Source organism: Nuphar pumila, chromosome 12 (genome assembly GCF_984573655.1).
Source record: "Nuphar pumila chromosome 12, dmNupPumi1.hap1.1, whole genome shotgun sequence".
NCBI classification, from domain to species: Eukaryota; Viridiplantae; Streptophyta; class Magnoliopsida; order Nymphaeales; family Nymphaeaceae; genus Nuphar; species Nuphar pumila.
This window is the reverse complement of record NC_143260.1, coordinates 87,802,016-87,820,819: the sequence shown is the minus strand read 5'-3', so window position 1 is coordinate 87,820,819 and position 18,804 is coordinate 87,802,016. Positions and strand designations below refer to the sequence as shown.

General features: G+C 36.7%; 1 protein-coding gene across 1 annotated transcript; it reads right to left on the bottom strand.

Moving 5' to 3' along the window:
• Positions 1-1,840: 1,840 nt before the first annotated feature.
• On the bottom strand, positions 1,841-17,665 carry LOC149821144 (uncharacterized). Its single transcript, XM_089983033.1, has 3 exons — positions 17,496-17,665; positions 2,339-2,452; positions 1,841-2,254 (listed from the first exon to the last, which is right to left on the bottom strand). The coding sequence occupies exons 1-3, from the start codon at positions 17,605-17,607 to the stop codon at positions 2,208-2,210; spliced, it is 273 nt and encodes a 90-aa protein (XP_089839159.1). The 5' UTR covers positions 17,608-17,665; the 3' UTR covers positions 1,841-2,207.
• Positions 17,666-18,804: the final 1,139 nt, after the last annotated feature.

The window sequence follows — 18,804 nt, the reverse complement described above, 5'->3', positions numbered from 1 at the left end:
AAATTTCATTTTAAAAAAAATCAAATCAATTTCAAAATCTAAATGATTTTCGAATTCATTTCAAGTCTATCTTCAAATAATCTTTTAAATCAAGTTTCGAAAAATCACTTGAGAATTCATTGAGAATCAAGTTTCGAAAATGAATGCGAGTTATTTCAAAATCTATTTTCAAAAGGTTAAGTGAGACCTTGCGAGAGTTTTTCTCTTTTTCCTAAAAAGAAAAAAGAAAATTTTTTGCAACAATCACAGGTTTGGCGACCGAGATGGGACTCGTCTTCGTCTGATAGAATTCATGCCTTTGTCTTGTTTAAATTTTGTCTAAGTCATTATTTCATAAATGTCAGCTTCATTTTTATGCAAAACTTAAGGAGCCTAGACTCTGACCCAGCTAACATAATGCATATAGGCTTAAGCATGGTTTGGTAGGACCAAATTGAAAAGATTTATTCATGTTCACTTAGACTTAGGTCTGAAATACAAACCTCCTCAATCTAGGTATTGAATGCAAACAATGTTTGCAAGTGTATGCTTCTTTATGATTTTTAAAATTCTATCTCTTTAGGATTTTGCAGTAGAAACATATGATTTTTTGCATGTTGCTCATATTTTAAAAACATTTCTCACCTATATTGTATCGGTCTTCACGTTGCTGGGCTTTCTCACTGAATCATAGTTTGAGAAAAAGCCTCACAATTGGGCACATTTGGAAGAGCCACAATTATACTTTTTTCCAAGCAGATCGATTCCACCAAATCTTTTTTGCGCTAAGATGTTCACTGGGTCAGACGAATAGTCAGTCTGAATGTGAGAGGAGCCCTCCTGAACAAGGAAACCTTTTGATGAATTTTGGAAGTGCCGGGACTGTTCACAGGGCATTGTTGGCGATGTTCAGATTGAAAGCCAAAGGCCTGAGATACTTACTGCAGGCTCACACTGCCCATGTCGATGCTGATTAGAAAACTCCCGAATGGAAGGACCCATCTCTCTCCCTCGCACTCATTCCATCGTTTGTCACCATCAACGTTCTCTGCACGATGGTCTCAGTTCTCTGGGTCGATTTGGATCAGGGTTTGAATCGGCAGATTCTCTGACTCATTTTGAAAATCGATTCAGGCCCAGTATCGATTCTGGAGCAAATGAAAAAGCCATCTAACTTATTGCATTATTACATTCAACCACCTCCTTTTTCTGAACGCATTTGAAATACCTATCTGAGGTATAAAAGGACATTGTTGCGCTTCTTTATAAATCATATCATCTTATGGTCTTTTGTTAAACAGATCAACAATGATGGCATTTTAATCACTTTGTTTGATTTTAGGACTAAGCTTATTTATCCTGGAGACATAAATTACAAAAGCAGACCCCAAAATGTAATAATAAAAAAGTTACCCAGCTTTCTATAAGCTACTTTAATGAGAAACCGCTCCTGGCGCAGAGACCTAACCGCGCTGGTTCAGACTGCCATACTTACGATCGCTGCCCTATCAGCATAAAACTCCTGAGGGTTTACCCCTCAACCCCATAGAGTCGCCAAGCTTCAGCTTACACAGGGGATGATACGTTCTTGAGATTTGAACCTAGACTGCCCTTCAAATGGTCTAGGCCTAAGCCTCATCCCACTTAGCCAAACCCCTTGGATCTATAAATTACTGCAATTTTTTTTTCCTTTTTCGACAGAGAAAGGCAGACTCCTACCAGTTATACAACCATATACCATTGGGATTCGAACTTGCAGTGTCCCAACACAAGGTAACGTGAACTAACTGCTCCTGCGAGATAAGCGGAGCCCCCTGCAATATTTATTTGTATAATACCACTAATTTCTTAAAATCACAAGTTGTAAACCATCCAAAAGAAGTATTCATGACCCCACAAAATGCACGTTCAACAATTGGCGCCCACAGTGAGCTTCCAAAAACAGGGGCCCATCTGCTGAACAATCCAAAACCAGGCAGTCTCAATGCCACGACAAACCAGCAACATGTGTACAAAGTTTTCACGAATACAATTACATGTGGTAGATCAGGGGACAATTAATGCATGTTGTATCGTTTATATGAATGTAGCAAGTTATGTTATCACTGACTAGTTTCATATAAAAAACACTTCACCTAAATATCCGAATTCACAAGACCCAGTTAAGCAGCCAAACAAGAGAGTTCTAAAAAGGGGCACGGATAGACAGTGGTACCTCCCCTTATTTCCTATGCTCCATCCGCAAGAGTCCTTTTCGATGTACTAATGTAGAGAACTGCATTAGATAAAATTCATCAGTGAGATGGAAAACACATCCCTACTGTTTGCATGCACTACAAGAGAAAATTATTCCAATTACCATTGTTTCCTCGGATGAATGCATCTCCATACTTGTTCTTCAGCTGTCCATTGACATATTCTTCAGTTTGCTCCATTGCTATGTTCATGTATCCATCCAGACAAGCAAGAATTCCTATACACATAAAAATACAATCATTAGATACAGAAATTGGGGAAAAGCAATCAAGAAAGAGGATGAATCAGTTAATATACATATCCAAGAGGAGCTAACCATGTAACAGATAGGATGAAGGTAAAATCTGGTTGCTATTAACATTCCTGTTGACAAGAGTCTGCCAACTTGGAGAACCTAACCCAGCTAAGCAGATAGAACTCCAAGCTTAGTGGAAAGACTTATGAGTTATGAGATGTGAGAGTCAGCCTGGATGAACTACATGCAGACGGTACTAAAATTGATAAGAATGGCAATTTATTGAATGTTGATAATCAGTGCGTCACATTTCATATCGAGATGAAATTTTATCCCCTCAGCAATTAAATGCCTCGAGTACCTCCAGAGATATATTAGAAGAAGACTGGCTCACAAATAAGACATGCGCTAAACATAGACTCAAAATGGCTTATTCCCAATCTACCTCATGTTCTAGAATAGACCACAATCTAGCTAAAAATTGATGCACTATGATTTACCAGAAACCAGAGAAAACAGTTAATGTAACTATAAGTTGAAACCCAAAGCGTCCAAGCCAAAGGAAGAGGTAGTGCCCATATCATTCAGAATGGGCACTACCTCTTCAAGAATATAACTAAATTTAACAGTTCAGAATGGGAAACATGCTTCCTAGCACAAGATTATCTTTATTCATATAATTTTATGAATACCTAGGAAAGCACTTCAATTTCAACAAAAATTTAAAGCTCGTCAAATAAGTAGCAACAAATTTTGCTTTGACACTATCTCATAAATCTAGGCATCTTCCTAAGACCTCAAATTAAAAACTTCCACTAAATTCTTCAGGAATCACGGACCGAACCATGCCATCAAATAGTAGCTCTGTGTTAATTCAAGTCTTGCTGCATAAGCTGATAAAGCAAGTAATCAATGATGGAACATCACATGCTAATCTCACTATTTGAAATTACTCCTGTAAAAATATGAGCTCCTTCAAGGATGTTCACTAGATCACCAACAATAGACACTCAAAGAGTTCAACTAAAAATACCGAAATGAACACTCAAAAGAACCACAAGAAAAGTTCTTACACAAATACCAATTAAATGGGTTTCAAGAACAAGAGGAAAAAATGGTATCTTTATTGATTGTAATTCACACTAAAAATTTATAATGAAAGGGGGCAATGCCCCATAAAGGAGGATGAGAGGAGAGAGTCGTTGGGCTCCCAACGAAACGACTCTTTTGTATTGACTAGTCAATGCTTTGACTAGTTCAATACAAACCAAACTGAAAATAAAAAAGGTAAAAAAGAAACTAAAAAATCATAGTCTAATTATTATACATTATTTTTAACACTCTCCTTCAAACTTACGGTTGGATAACCGAAAGTTTGTCCAAGAGAAAATGAAATCTAGGGCCTGCGAGAGATTTGGTAAAGAAACCTGTCAATTGATATTCTGAAGAAACATAGGGAAGATCAATAATATCGTGTAGGAATTTCTCTCGTACATAGTGACAATCCATCTTAATGTATTTGGTTCGTTCGTGCAAGGTTCGGTTGCTGGCAATGCAAATAAAACTTTTGTTGTCACAACATAGTCGTGATGCTCCTTTAATCCGAACATTCATGTCATTCATCAATCTCCTTAGTCAGACCACTTTCATAGTGATTGTAGCCATAGCTTTTTACTCTGCTTCAGTTGATGAAAGACTTTCTGTTGCTTCTTGCACCTCCAAAAAATCAACGATTCACCTAAAAATACACAAAAAGCAGTAGTTGAGTGTCAGTTATTTGGATTTCCTTCCCAGTCTGCATCAGTATAAGCAATTAAATCTAAGGAGGAAGAAGCAGACAAGAAAAGTCCTCGAAAAACAAAAGTTTTAATATATCTAATAATATGTAAAACAATTCCCATATGAACAGCGGTAGAAGCATGTCGAAATTGGCTTGATGTGTGAACTGCATGCGCAATGTTAGGTCTCATAATTGAGAGATATGAGAGTACACCGACAAATTGTTTGTAAGGTATTAGATTTTCAAGTGGTTCTCCATCATCAATCTTCATTTTGACATTGACAACTTCGGGAGTGTCGACCTTCTTCTCATCTGAGATACCAGACCCGTCAACAATATCTAGAGCAAACTTAGATAGATAGGCAAATAGGCTCTAAAAGAATAAGCAACTTCTATACCAAGAAAAAATTTCAAAAAACCTAAATCAGTCATTTCAAAATGGGTTTTGAGAAACCTTTTACAATTCCTTGTTTATCACTTCCAGTGATAATCATATCGTCCACGTAGAGGAGAAGGATAATAATACATACATCAGAAATCTTAACAAACAAAGTTATGTCAGTTACACAAAATTGAAAACCAAATTCAAGCATAACTTGACTAAACTTTTCATATCAAGCCTTTGGTGCTTGTTTAAGGCCATACAGGGTCTTATCTAAACGAAGAGCTTTTCTTTTAGGAATAACAATGTCAAGTGGTGGTTCTATATAAACTTCTTCAGCCAAGCTTCCATTGAGAACCGCATTTTTGACATCCATTTGATATATAGGTTATTTCTTTGCAGAGGCAAGATCTACTAAGGTTCTAATTGTGATCATTCTAGCAACTGGAGCAAAAGTTTCTTCATAGTATATTCCATACTCTTAGGAATATGCCTTGGCAACTAATTTGGCTTTATACCTTCAAGAGTTTTGTCCCTCTTGGTTTTAACTTTATACACCCATCGACAACCTATAGTCTTTTTGCCTGGTGGAATGTCTTGAATAGTCCAAGTATTCACTTTTTCTAAGACATTTAATTTCAATGTCATAGCTTCTAACCACTAAGGATGTTCCTTTGCTTCAGCATAGATGAAAGGTTCTATGTAGGAATGTATTAATACAATGTAGGCTTGATACTTAAGTGAAAAAGACTTGTATGACAAAATTTTCAGGGATTTTTGATACTCTAGATGACCTTCTTGTTTGTAGCTCTTCCTATTTTTCATTACTTGTATATTTTTTGAGAGCACATGGATATTCTAAATTACCACGCCTAGAGTATTGAATACAATCTTGATCATTATGGGATGATTCTTCACTTATCATATCATTTTTAACTTCTTGGTTTTCATCAATATCACACTCATCAATCTTTGGAACTAAATCCAACAAAAAAGAATACTCATTTATTTCCTTAGTTTTCTCAGTTTCAAAAAAGCTTTCCTTTTCCTAAAAAGATACATTCCTAGACGCATAACTTTTTAGTTTTATAGTCAAAACATCTGTAACCTTTTTTATAATTTGCATATCCTAGATGTTGAAGTCGGTTAGGGTTTCAAGAAAACCAGAAAAGAGAGAGGGGGGAGAGAGAAAGAATCGTTAACCCTCATTAGGTCTAATCTCACTTAAATAGAGAGATTAGACAGGAATAAAGTATGTACAATAATACCCTTTGCTACAATAAGAAAATATAATAGAACTGACCTATTAAATAGTTAACTGCTTCTCAACACTCCCCCTCAAGCTGGAGCACATATATCAATAATGTTCAGCTTGTCACAATATTTTAAAAATTTTGAACTAGCTAGGGGTTTAGTGAAGACATCAGCAATTTGGTTCTCTGAAGATATGTGCTTGGTACAAATGTACCCAGTCTGTACCACGTCACGTACACAGTGACAATTCACCTCAATATGCTTTGTCCTTTCATGAAACACAGGGTTATTAGCAATATAAGTAGCAGCTCTATTATCACATCTATAGGTAATAAGACTTTTACTTGGAGATCAGTCAACACAGATTTAACCCACATCATCTCTGCAGCAGTCTGAGTCATAGCCCGATACTCTGACTCAACGCTCGACCTGGCAACAGCTTGTTTCTTACTTCTTCAAGTAACTAGATTTCCTCCAACAAACACACAGAATCCAGTTGTCGACTTTCCATCAACAACCGACCCTACATAATCTGCATCTGAGTAGGCAGTAACATCTAGAGAAGGATTGTCTAAACCATAGCCCTTTACCAGGAGATAACTTCAGATAGTTGAGAATCATCATTGCAGCCTCTCAGTGAGCCTTTGTAGGTTTGTCCATAAACTACCTTATCTTGCTCACGGCTAAAGATATGTCGGGTTTGGTTACAGTCACATATAATAGCTTGCCAACTAAGGAGCGATAACGGCTATTGTCTACGTACTCTGGTTTTTCATCAAACAGATGAGCCTTAGGATCCATAGGAATCCTTGCAGGTTTGGCACCTAACATCCCTGTCTCCTTCAGCAGGTCCAAGACATATTTTCGGTATGAAAAAACCAATCCTTCTTTACTCCTTGCAACCTCTATGCCTAAGAAATATTTGAGTGGTCCCAGATCCTTAGTCACAAAATGTTTTTGAAGGTGGAACTTTGTCTAAGAGATGTCTTTTTCACTGCTTTCTGTGACTATAATGTCATCAACATATACTATAATAACCAAAATCCTTGTACATGTCTTTTTAATAAAAAGAGAGTGGTCAGAGACAGATCAAGCAAACCCAAATGTTGACATGACCTCAACCAGCTTGAAGAACCACGCACGGGGACTCTTTTGAGACCATAGATTGCCTTGTTCAACTTGCATACCTTCTGACACTCCCCGTGAACTTCGAACCCCAGAGGTTGAAGCATGTAAATTGTCTCCTCCAAGTCTCCATACAAAAAGGCATTTTTCACATCAAGCTGACAAAGAGACCAACCATGGTGCACTGCAACTGACAAAACAAGACGAATAGTCCCAAGACGATCAACAGAGCATGTTTCAAAAAAGTCCACTCCATAGGTTTGAGTATAGCCTTTAGCAACCAGGTGGGCTTTAAACCTTTCAATCGATCCATCTGAGTTATACTTAATAGTATAGACCCATTTACAATCAACAATATCAGCCTCATGTGGAGGATCGACTAAGTCCCATGTTTTTCGAGACAGCAATGCATACATTTCATTCTACATGGCCTTCGCCCATTTGGGGTCGAGAAGAGCAGATAATGCTAATACAAAATTCTTCATATTAACACCAAGTCTTGCCTCAGAAACAAACTGAGAAATAGGGTGAAGTGTACATTGCCTTTTTCCTTTCCGAAGAGCAATAGGTAAATCACCATCAACAATAGGCTCGTCAGTAGGGTCAGGAACACTCACCTCTGGAGAAGTTGATGGCAAAGGCATAGAGTTGGGTGGAGCTCGATGGGTGTAGTGATAGAATTTCATCTGCACCAGCATTAAGAGAGAAGACAGAGAAAGAGAGGGGGAGAGAGAGAGAGACGAGAAGAGAAAACCAAAAGGGGGCAACTGCGGCTGTCACGATTTCTGCTTATCAGAAATCGTGACCTAATGCTTTGTATAAATAAACTTAAGTGTACATGGGTCGGGTCGGGTCTAATGTAATATCCGAACCCAAAAAAAATACATTACACTTAAAATGTTACACTAATACATAAAATGGAATGAACTCGGGTCTGGTATAGGATCCAGACCCGAAACACTATACACCTTTTTCACCCCCCTCAAGTTGATCATGGTTATGAACCATGCACAACTTGCCTTTGAGCGTCCAAAAACGATCCTTTGTTAATCCTTTCGTAAATAGGTCCGCAACTTGTTGTTCAGTATTGACAAACTCAGGCTCAATTTCTTTTTCTTCAACTTTCTGTCTCACAAAGTATTGGTCCATTTCAATGTGCTTAGCACGACTGTGATATACTGGATTGAATGACATATTAATAGCACTTTGGTTGTCACATAGCAAGGTAGTATAAGAGATCTTTTCTCCTACTTCAGTCAGTAGATGTCTGATCCAAGTGACTTCAGCAGTAGCAGCAGCCATAGATCTATACTCAGCCTCAGTACTTGATCTAGCGATAGCTTTTTGTTTTTTACTGCTCCAAGAGACTAAATTTCTTCCAATGAAGACACAATATCCTGATGTAGATCTTCGTTCATCAGGATCCCCAGCTCAGTCTGCATCACAATATACAGTGAGTCCATGCTCATCTTTGCCATATGGTTGTGGTGAGTATGTCAATCCATCCCCAATAGTCCCTTTCAGATATCTAAGGATCCTCTTGACAGCTTCCATATGTCCAGTACGTGGCGCATGCATAAATTGAGATACTTGATTGATTGAATAAACAATATATGGTCTAGTGAAGGTCAGATACTGTAACATTCCTATTATGCTTCGATACCTGGTGGGGTCATCACACAAATCTCCATCATGGACACTTAGTTTTTGATGCAGCACACTCGGAGTTCCCAGAGGTTTGCAGTCTTTCATACCTGCATTACGGAGAACATCTACGGTGTACTTGTGTTGAGTGAGTGTCAAGCCATGAGTTTGAGTATCAACTTCTACACCAAGAAAATAGCGTAGAGTTCCAAGATCTTTCATTTTGAACCTCTGACCTAGATAGTTTATTACTTCTTGGATATGGACCACAGAGTTTCCTGTGATAACAATATCATCAACATAAATTAATAACAGAGCGGTCACAGTCTGGCTTTTGAAAAAGAACAATGAGTGGTCCAGCATGGAACGCGAAAATCCATGTTTCTGAATCTCTAGTGAGAAGCTATCAAACCAAGAGCGAGATGCTTGCTTCAGACCATAGATAGCTCTCTTTAACCTGCACACATGGGTTTTACAATTTTGTTCTTGATATCCAGGGGGTTGCTCCATATACACTTCCTCCTTCAAGTCCCCATGCAAGAAGGCATTCTTTACATCAAGCTGACTCAACTTCCACCCATGTTCAACAACCAGATATATAATAATCCGAATTGTTCCCATTCTTACAACCGGACTAAAAGTCTCATCATAGTCTTGCCCTGCTTCTTGAGTGAATCCTTTTGCTACGAGCCTTGTCTTGTATCGCTCAATAGTTCCATCTGGCTTGTACTTTATCTTGTAGACCCATTTACATCCAACAACATTTTTGTCAGGCGGTCTGAGAACGACTTCCCAAGTTCCACATTCATGCAAAGCTTGCATTTCATCATTCATGGCTTCTACCCACTTGGTAGAAGTGGCTGCCTGGTAGTACATAGTGGGCTCATCTTCTTTATTGAGAGCAGTTAAAAACAGCTGAAGATCCAAGGAGAAGTTGTTATAGCTGACCCACCTGTCAATGGGATGTCGTATGCGGCTCGATTTTCTGATCTCAGGAGTGTGAGAAGGGGTCGAATTGCTGACTGAAGCATGATCTGAATGGCTTGATGTCATCGGTCTCTGTCTGGAATAGACAATGCCTTTGTATCTGCCAGGTATTTTTTCCGAATTCTGTGACCCCGACGTCTCAGTGTTTTCAGACATCTCTTCTTCTTGCTGCACGCAACCTGGTGAACATGCTTCGCTGGAGCTAGCAAAAAGTTCTGAACTCAACCAAGGATAGTAAACTTCAGTTGGTATATTCGTTGCATCTGCTTTGTCATCAAAATTTTGTTCATCAAAGACAACATTTCTTGAGATTCTGATACGTTTGTTGGTGGGATCATAACACCTATATCCTTTGTAGTCATCTGCGTATCCCACAAACCTACACTTCTGGGCCTTGTCATGAAACTTGTTTCTCAGGGACCGATCAACATGCACATAGCAAACACATCCAAAAACACGCAGATTATGATAACTAGGATGAACTCCAAAGAGACAGTGATAAGGAGACTTGTTTTCCAGAATGACCATCGGCAATCTATTTATCACATGCACGGCAGAATGAAAGGCTTTTGTCCATAGGTTGGTGGGGAGATTGCTGTCATGAAACATACTCATGGCACTTTCAACGATATGTCTATGTTTTCGTTCAGCAATCCCATTTTGTTGAGGAGTGTGAGGGCAGGACACCCTTCTTCCTATTCTGTTATCTCGAAGAAAAGAAATAAAATCATGGGATGAAAATTCCCCACCTCCGTCACATTGGAAAAACTGAATGGACTCAGAAAATTGGTTGTTGACCAAGGAAAAGAAATTTTGAAACAAAGAGAAGACTTCTGACTTATTTTTTATGAAATATATCCAAGTATATCGAGAATAGCTATCAACAAAGATTAGATAATATCTGCTTCCAGACCCAGAGACAAATGGGGCGGGTCCCCACACATCAGAACAAATGATCTCAAAAGGTTTTGAAGCTCTCTTATTAATTGAATGAAAAGGCAATACATGACTCTTGCATAAAAGGCAACTGGAACATTTATGATTGCTCTCATCCCCTTTAAGACTTTCTTTTGGAATGAGATTATTAGAAATAAGTTTCTCAATAAAATGACTCCCACAATGTCCCTACTATGCCATAAGAATGGCTTATTGCATTCAGAGATACTAAAAACACTAGCAGAAGAGGAGGAACATGACTCTGATGAAGGCTTCGAAGAAAAGAAACAAAGAACAAGGGAGAGGGAGCGAAGGCCTTACGAAATCTTGCTATGAGAGGTAGTGGATGAGGTACGAAAAGGAAGCATTGAATGAAGCAAGGAGAGGAAGCATCATAGGCAAGCAAAGCTCAGGTAAGGAAGCAAGTTGCAGCTAGTAAGCGAAGCTAGAAAAGAAAGACCTTCCATAGACGACTAAAGGAACCTAGAGTCTCCCTTGGAGACTAACGGCTAGCAGGCGATGGGAATGTCATTAAAATGTCACTGGTGGATTCAAAGCTTGAGTCATTGGCAGGGTTGACAAGAAAGGGAAAAAGATCAATAATCGACTGGCTCCATAAGGCTGGCAAGAGCAACTGCCATGGCTAGCAAGCAGGCTAGCCCATGAAGTGACCCTTTTTTTGCCTTTCGCTGAACATTAATGAGACCTTCGGATGTCAAAACCTTAAAAAGTTCTTTCTACTGACAACCATGCACCAGCCAACTGAAAGCCAAAATCTACACACTTGATGCAACCAAACTATCAAAATAAGTTTTGAATGCCCATAATGTTATCCCAGACATAAGTAGATCAATAAGAAACAATAAAGCCTGGAGAAGCACTCAACCACCTTTTGATCCTTGATTTTTCACCATCCATGTGACTAAATATTGGTCATTCACATGCATTAATCAAGTCCTACTACAAGCAAAAAAGAATGCACAAAGTCCAAAAGCATCGAGCTGAGAAAAGGAAAGAAAGACGTGCATCTCCTTAATATTTCTTGTCCTTGTCATAAGTAGCAGGAAGAAGGGGGCCCTGAACCATGAGAATTGCAAATACTAAAAATCAAAAGGGGCTGGAGCACCTAAACTAGATGCAATCATGCTACTTCAATCAATTGTTGCTTGATTCTCTAAAAGAGTTCTCGTTTGAAGCAACCAGCTTGCCTAGTGCACGAGAAGCACATAATATGTTTGTTTATCATCCAAGGAGAGACCACGAGAGGCTTCCCAAGTTTTATCCAGATCAGCCTCTGAGCCTTAAGTCTGTAACATAATGATACCTAATGCATTTGTTCGTCTAGACTCCAACTAAAAATAAATACTCATAGCCTCCCATGTGCAACTCCTGCCTGATTCAGCTTATTAGCCCATTCTTTGACAGAAATACATCAATCAAATATTTGACTACATCGGAACTTTGTTCCTTCACTTCTCATACCAGTGGCATCCCCATCAAACTCAAAACACTTGTTCTATGATATGAATCTACTTTGGAACCTACTGTACAAAAGTATAAGGATTTCTATTTTGGCTTTCATATGCACTAAACTTCCATCTTCGTGCAATTTGTTTTGAGCTATCCATTTTATTGACTTCTAAACATTATTCTGATGTTTTTCAAAGAAAATAAAAATAATTCAATGGAGAGAAGAGGCACATTTTGCTTTTATTAGATGTACACCAGAACTAAAATATAGTATATTTTTGTCAAGAAGAAGAAAATAAGTATTAGCAAATAATAGGGAAAACCCCCGTGACAAGACGTCACCCAAGTACAAAAAGTACAAAAGAGTTGTTAAAATAAATTGTTAAGATGACAAATCTAGAAAAAGAGCAGCATCAATTGTCCCCCTTTTTTTATCATCCATGCACAAGCATTTCATCATGATTTCATCTCAAATGCTGAAGGTGACCGGATGATGCTACTGGTCCAAGCAGTTTGGACACAGGATGGATCATGAGTGATTCAAATCCATATCCAAACATTAAGCAATAGATCCAGATTATAATCCAACACCTTATTTTCGGATAAATTGTATTTCATTCATGCAATGTTGTTACACTGCAGTAGCCATTACTTTTATCATTCAAACATGGTGTTACAATCATTCAAGTTTAATTTGAAGCTGTGATCAATATTTACAATATCTACAGCCTTAGCATTTACCACATTGATAGAGTCAAAGGACCAAACAAAAGAAAGGACAATTTGAGCTAGGGAAATTTGAAGCAGGTAATCACGTGACCCTGCAGTTCAGATAAGGCTCAAGTACTCAATGTATGAGCCAAGAACTATAAGCCAAAGTTAAAGATTCAAGTTAAACATGAATTCCAGGCACTCAACTCATGACTTGTGCACACGTGAGCCAGGCAAGATACAAATCCAAGTAAGTTTTTCCCAAGCCCTAACCACCATAGTTAAATGAATAACATACCCTTGTACAGTCTAATCAGTCAGGGAATTAGCAGACATCAGGGTTTGATCTAGAATCAAGAGATTTTAGATCGGTCAGGGAATTAGCAGACAGCCTAAATACATCAGTCAGGCAATTAACAGATATCAAGCTTTGATTTAGAATCGAGAGAAAATTGAAGCCCAATCACATTGACTTGGGCCCAAATCTGAAACCAAAATTCCATTTCTGCAACATTCATTCCTAATGAGAAATAAAGAAGCTAAAGGTAAACAACATTGCCTTTTGCCTTTTAATCTTGTAATAAATATCATATCTTCTTTGGCAGCTCCTCTTTAAGAAGAGGAGAGATAAAGCCCAACAAACATAAAAAGTCACAGTAGAAGACAAGAAGAGAAACCATTAGCATCGAAAGGTGATGAAGATCAACAACTAGCATCAAAAGGTGATGAAGATCAACCATCATCACTATAAAATTAACATCGCACATATGAAGTTGGAAGTCAAGAATAAAGTCAGTTTTACTAAAGCATAAAAATTGAAGAAGTAGACCAGATTTAGTATATTTTAGGTTGGATGTTATGTTATGTTATGTTATATTAAAATGAAAGAAATTTTCAAAATAGCACCTCACAAATTGACAATAATAAAAAAAACCAACTAAACTTTGAGCCATTAACTAAACATACACTTTCCATTCAATTAACTAGGGTTTATGTTAACCCAACTTGTGTTAAAACCAGAATTTTACCCTTAATCTATTCTCTCTCCCATCACTGTATTCTTCACCATGATAGCAGGAACTCCAATGGCAATGCCCAAACTCCTAGCTAATAAAGAAGAAGATGAGAAGGGATTGAGATTCAGGGAATCCCAAGAGGAACTAAAGGGGTTTGCAGAGACTCATTGAGAAGAAATGGAAGGTTGTAAACTCCTTTCCTTCCCTCTCTCTAGAAGAAGAGCATCACTCTCTCTGTAGTATTCCTCTCAAACATGATGGCTGTCATTTTGAACCAAAAAAGGTATAAAAAGGTTTTGAAAGATGTGTTTTATAAAGCCCAGAACAACTTTCTGGAGAATGAACGAGTCAATCACTATTGTGTTCTTATTATTTCCAGGCCACTCATGGCCGAAAATCAACCAGAAAATGGAAGACAAAATGGGTTTTGGTGACTTTCCAGCCTTGGGTCACTAGAAAAAGATACGACGAGCACCTTAGACTTCCAAACAAGTTTTACTTTTACCATAATCGCATGATTGATATAATGTAAGACACAGGTTTTTTTGGGGACATGCTGATGACGGTGATGGAGATGGCTATGAGGGTAAAATGGAAAATATGACAAAAAATTAACAACAACACTGTCGGAAGTTTACTTTGCACCCAGTGTTGTGAAAAGCGTTGAGGCGTAGCAAGGCGCTCCACCAAAAACCGAGGCGAGGCGTAAAGCATAAGCCTCAAATATTTTTTTTGAAAACTTTAAAAAAATTATAAAAAAATATCTAAAAATATAAATAAATAAAGAAATGCTTTATTGATGAAATAACAACCAATAAGAAATAGAAAATCTCAAATAAGTGCTAGAAAATATGAGATTAACATATAAAAGTAACTAAAAACTGATTACATAACTGGAAAATATATGAGATTAACCAAAAAAAGTTAAAATATACTAAGAAACTGATTACATAGCTAAAATAACTAGAAAATATATGATATTAACCTACAAAATTTAAAATATATGAGATTATTCTAAAAAATATGAGATTAACATATAAAAGTAACTAAAAAATGATTACATAACTGAAAAATATATGAGATTAACCAACAAAAGATAAAATATACTAAGAAACCAATTACATAACTGGAAAATATATGAGATTAACCAACAAAAGTTATAATATATGAGATTATTCTAAAAAATATGAGATTAACATATAAAAGTAACTAAAAAACTGGTTACATAACTGAAAAATATATGAGATTAACCAACAAAAGTTAAAATATACTAAGAAACTGATTACATAACTGAAATAACTGGAAAATATATGAGATTAACCTACAAAAGTTAAAATATATGATATTATTCTAAAAAATATGAGATTAACATATAAAAATAACTAAAAACTGATTACATAACTAGAAAATATATGAGATTAACCAACAAAAGTTAAAATATACTAAGAAACTGATTACATAACTGAAATAACTGAAAAATATGAGATTAACCTAAAAAAGTTCAAATATATGAGATTATTCTAAAAAATATGAGATTAACATATAAAAGTAACTAAAAAACTGATTATGTAACTGGAAAGTATATGAGATTAACCAACAAAAATTAAAATATATTAAGAAACTAATTACATAACTGAAAAAACTGAAAACATACGAGATTAACCAACAAAAGTTAAAATATAGTAATATACTAAGAAACTGATTACATAACTGAAATAACTGAAAAATATATGAGATTAACCTACAAAAATCTTGTTGATCATGTCTCAAAAATCTTGTTGTAAAATATATATATATATATATATATATATATATTTGCGCCTCAGGCTTGCTCCTTGAGGCACAGAGGGCCGTGCCTCAAGGTGCATTTTTGACAACACTGTTTGCACCTTTTTAATTAACCATGAAAATGTTTAGGTGTGCTATTAACAATTTTGAAAACTTAGGTGTGTTTTTTATTATTGATAAAAGTTTAGGTTTGTTTTTTAAAATTTCCTTTAAAATGCCAGATGGCTATCTTTTTATTTTCATATGTTTGAATAACCTTTTTTCCTTTTAAGAAAATTTTTATATCTTAATTTGTAATTTTTTATTGTATCTTGATTGCATATCTTGGCATATGACACAATAAATTTGTATATTATACCCATCAAATCTGAATTGTGACATGTTTTTTACAACATTGATGTTTAATGGCCATGTCATGTTCCGTTGTTATGAGAGACACATGCTAAGTGAAGCACTCATGCGACATAGACTACAAGAGATAACTGAAATAAAATTCATATCCCTTGTTTGGAAATGCCTAGCATGAAATCTTAACTTTATTCAGCATGAAATCTTAACTTTATTCTTCCTCGATTTTCATATGAGGTGCATGGGTATAACAAAATTCAACATAGAACACAACACAAGATATCTTTTTCTTTTCATATTTTTTAATAACCTTTTAGATTTTAAGAAAATTTTTATATCTTAACTTGTAAATTTTTTTTGTATTTTGATTGCATATCTTGGCATATGATACAATAAATTTGTATATTATACCCTTCAAATCTGAATTACAGCATGTTTTTTACAATATTGTTGTTCAATGGCCATGTCATGTTCCGTTGTTATGAGAAACACATGATAAGTGAAGCACTCATGCAACATAGAGTATGAGAGATAACTGAAATAAATTCATCTCCCTTGTTTGGAAATGCCTAACATGAAATCTTAACATTATTCTTCCTCTATTTTCATATGAGGTGCACGGGTATAACAAAAGCACAACATAGATACTAGAACACAAGATTGCCAACTTATTTGATTTCATGACTAATTCTTGGAGAAGTACCAAATTGGCTTAAGAATCTTTTTTTTTTCTTTAAATATACTTTGATTACAACAGAAAAATATCTAGATACATGTAAGGTGCTTGGTTAACATATCCGCCTGACACCAACTGCGCGTAGAGGTCATGGATCACATTTTTTTTCTTTTACTAAGTTAAAAGTGCATGCACGGACTTCATTGTTTGGGACCTTGATGTGTATCAACAAGATGACCAATTCATCACCCCCTGTAAACCAAGAATCATGATTGCTCAAAATCTCATTCTCTGATCTATGTCATACGGATACTCCATTTTGGCCCCAATATCATACCCCCTCATATGCTAGCCATATTGAAAACTTCATAAAAATGGCTGTATCCTCTACGCAAACACTAACCGTAACTCAGACATCCCTCCTTGCAAGCTAAACCCTAAACCCCAAATCCTGCTCCTTCTACCACTTATGCCAAGTCAAAACCAACAATCTATTGCCAGGAATAATGAACCACCTTGTCCACCGCCTTGTACTCCAATCATGCATCAAGAATCTGAGTTCCAACACATCTCATCTCCCTGGGAGTACCCATGAGTGCATAAAAACTGACGTAGTTACGGTACCCTGCAACGAAACCTATGATCGGAATAATCCCAAAGGATCTTTCCCATAAACACGCCTCCATGACTCGATTTATCACTTCCTCCTAATCTCAGAAACCCTAAACCCTATGGGTGCCGTTAGAAAACGCCTCCTCCAACCCAGACAGTCCGAAACCATAGAAACCCCAAAAATCCCAAGAAAAAGACTCAAACAAATAAGCAAAGAAAAGAGTAGATCCGATGATTGGGTAAATTCTTCTCAGAAACCGATCAAACACACAAGGGAAAAGGGATGAGAGAGCGACCTCTGTAATCGACGCCGGAGTTGAGCTTGACGACGACGGGGCGCCCGCGGATCGACTTGAGGAAATCTGCCGGAGTTTTCGCCGTCCCCGTCGTTCCGCCGCCGCTGTTCATCTCGTTTTCTCTCGACGGCGAAGTGGAGCGAGGGAAGAAGAAAACCGTCGCCCTTTTTATCCCTGTTTTAATCGTTACTGGGATTTTGTCGAATAGGAAAATCTCGCTATGCGTTAAGATCACGTTTGTTTCACTTAGTTTCCTGGGAAAATGGCCCAAGGGTAGGGCTGGAAAACAAGTCAAGTCCTTCGTGTCTCGGTTCATTCAAACTCGTAAAATAAGCTTGGCAAGCCCTACCGAACGAGAACAAGAGGTGTGGGCTCACTCGACTTATAAAATTTGGTTAAGTAATAAAACATATATTATAGATATATTATATAATATACTTAGAGAGTATGATTAAACTATTTAGTATGCAAAAAATATGTAGCAGTATAATCTTATTGCACTTAGTTTTAAAGTTCACTGTTTTGCAACGTTACACTGAGTAGGTTCATATGATAAGAAAGAAGTTACTGACTGCTCAGAGCCGAACGCAAATCAACAATGTAAAAAAACTCATTTTTTCGGTTAACAACAAGTTTTCTCTCAAGGTCTTCCCAACTAAGAGTATTTCATTTTGAAAAAAAAAATTACTGCAAGATATTGTTCCTTTTGTCAAAAAAACTAAACAAAAAAAAAATTATAAGAGCTTTTTATTTTCCAAATATTAAAGAATACATTCACAGTGCACATGCACAAATAGACATACATTTTTACTGTAATCATTTATTTTATGGCTAATATAAAAAAGAGCCAACCTTGAACACTTCAAGTTTCACACATCCAGCTCATTTAACAGCCCTCGACAAAGGCCAGTTTTGTTTCAAGCATTGAAAACAAGAAGCACGTGAAAAGGAAGTCATGCAAAAAAAAACCCATGCATGGCAAAAACATATGGTTCTCGAGGGGAGGTGGGACTGGCGAAAAGGGTGGGCCCCATGAGCTCTTTCTTACCTCATGTGCATTTCAGGATGTTTCGGATGAAAGGAGGAGTATAACATATGCGTCCCACAAGTGGGGTCCGCATTTTCTCAATGCCTTTTTGTCTCTGTTACAAATATTCACCAATATTTTAAAATATTACTAGTTTATCACAAATTTTGGGACAGGCAATATAATACAACGTTGCGTGTTAGTTTGTTACTGAACAATAAAAAGAATCTCTATTCTCTTATATATATATATATATATATATATATATATATATATATATAT

What these genes read in the sequence shown, in the direction of transcription:
- LOC149821144 (XM_089983033.1), bottom strand. Translation starts at nt 17,607, where the DNA reads ATGAACAGCGGCGGCGGAACGACGGGGACGGCGAAAACTCCGGCAGAT. An exon ending in CTCCGGCGTCGATTACAGAG is followed by an intron (nt 2,453 to 17,495) that starts GTCGCTCTCTCA and finishes TTATGTGTATAG; the next exon opens with GAATTCTTGCTTGTCTGGAT. An exon ending in ATTCATCCGAGGAAACAATG is followed by an intron (nt 2,255 to 2,338) that starts GTAATTGGAATA and finishes TATCTAATGCAG; the next exon opens with TTCTCTACATTAGTACATCG.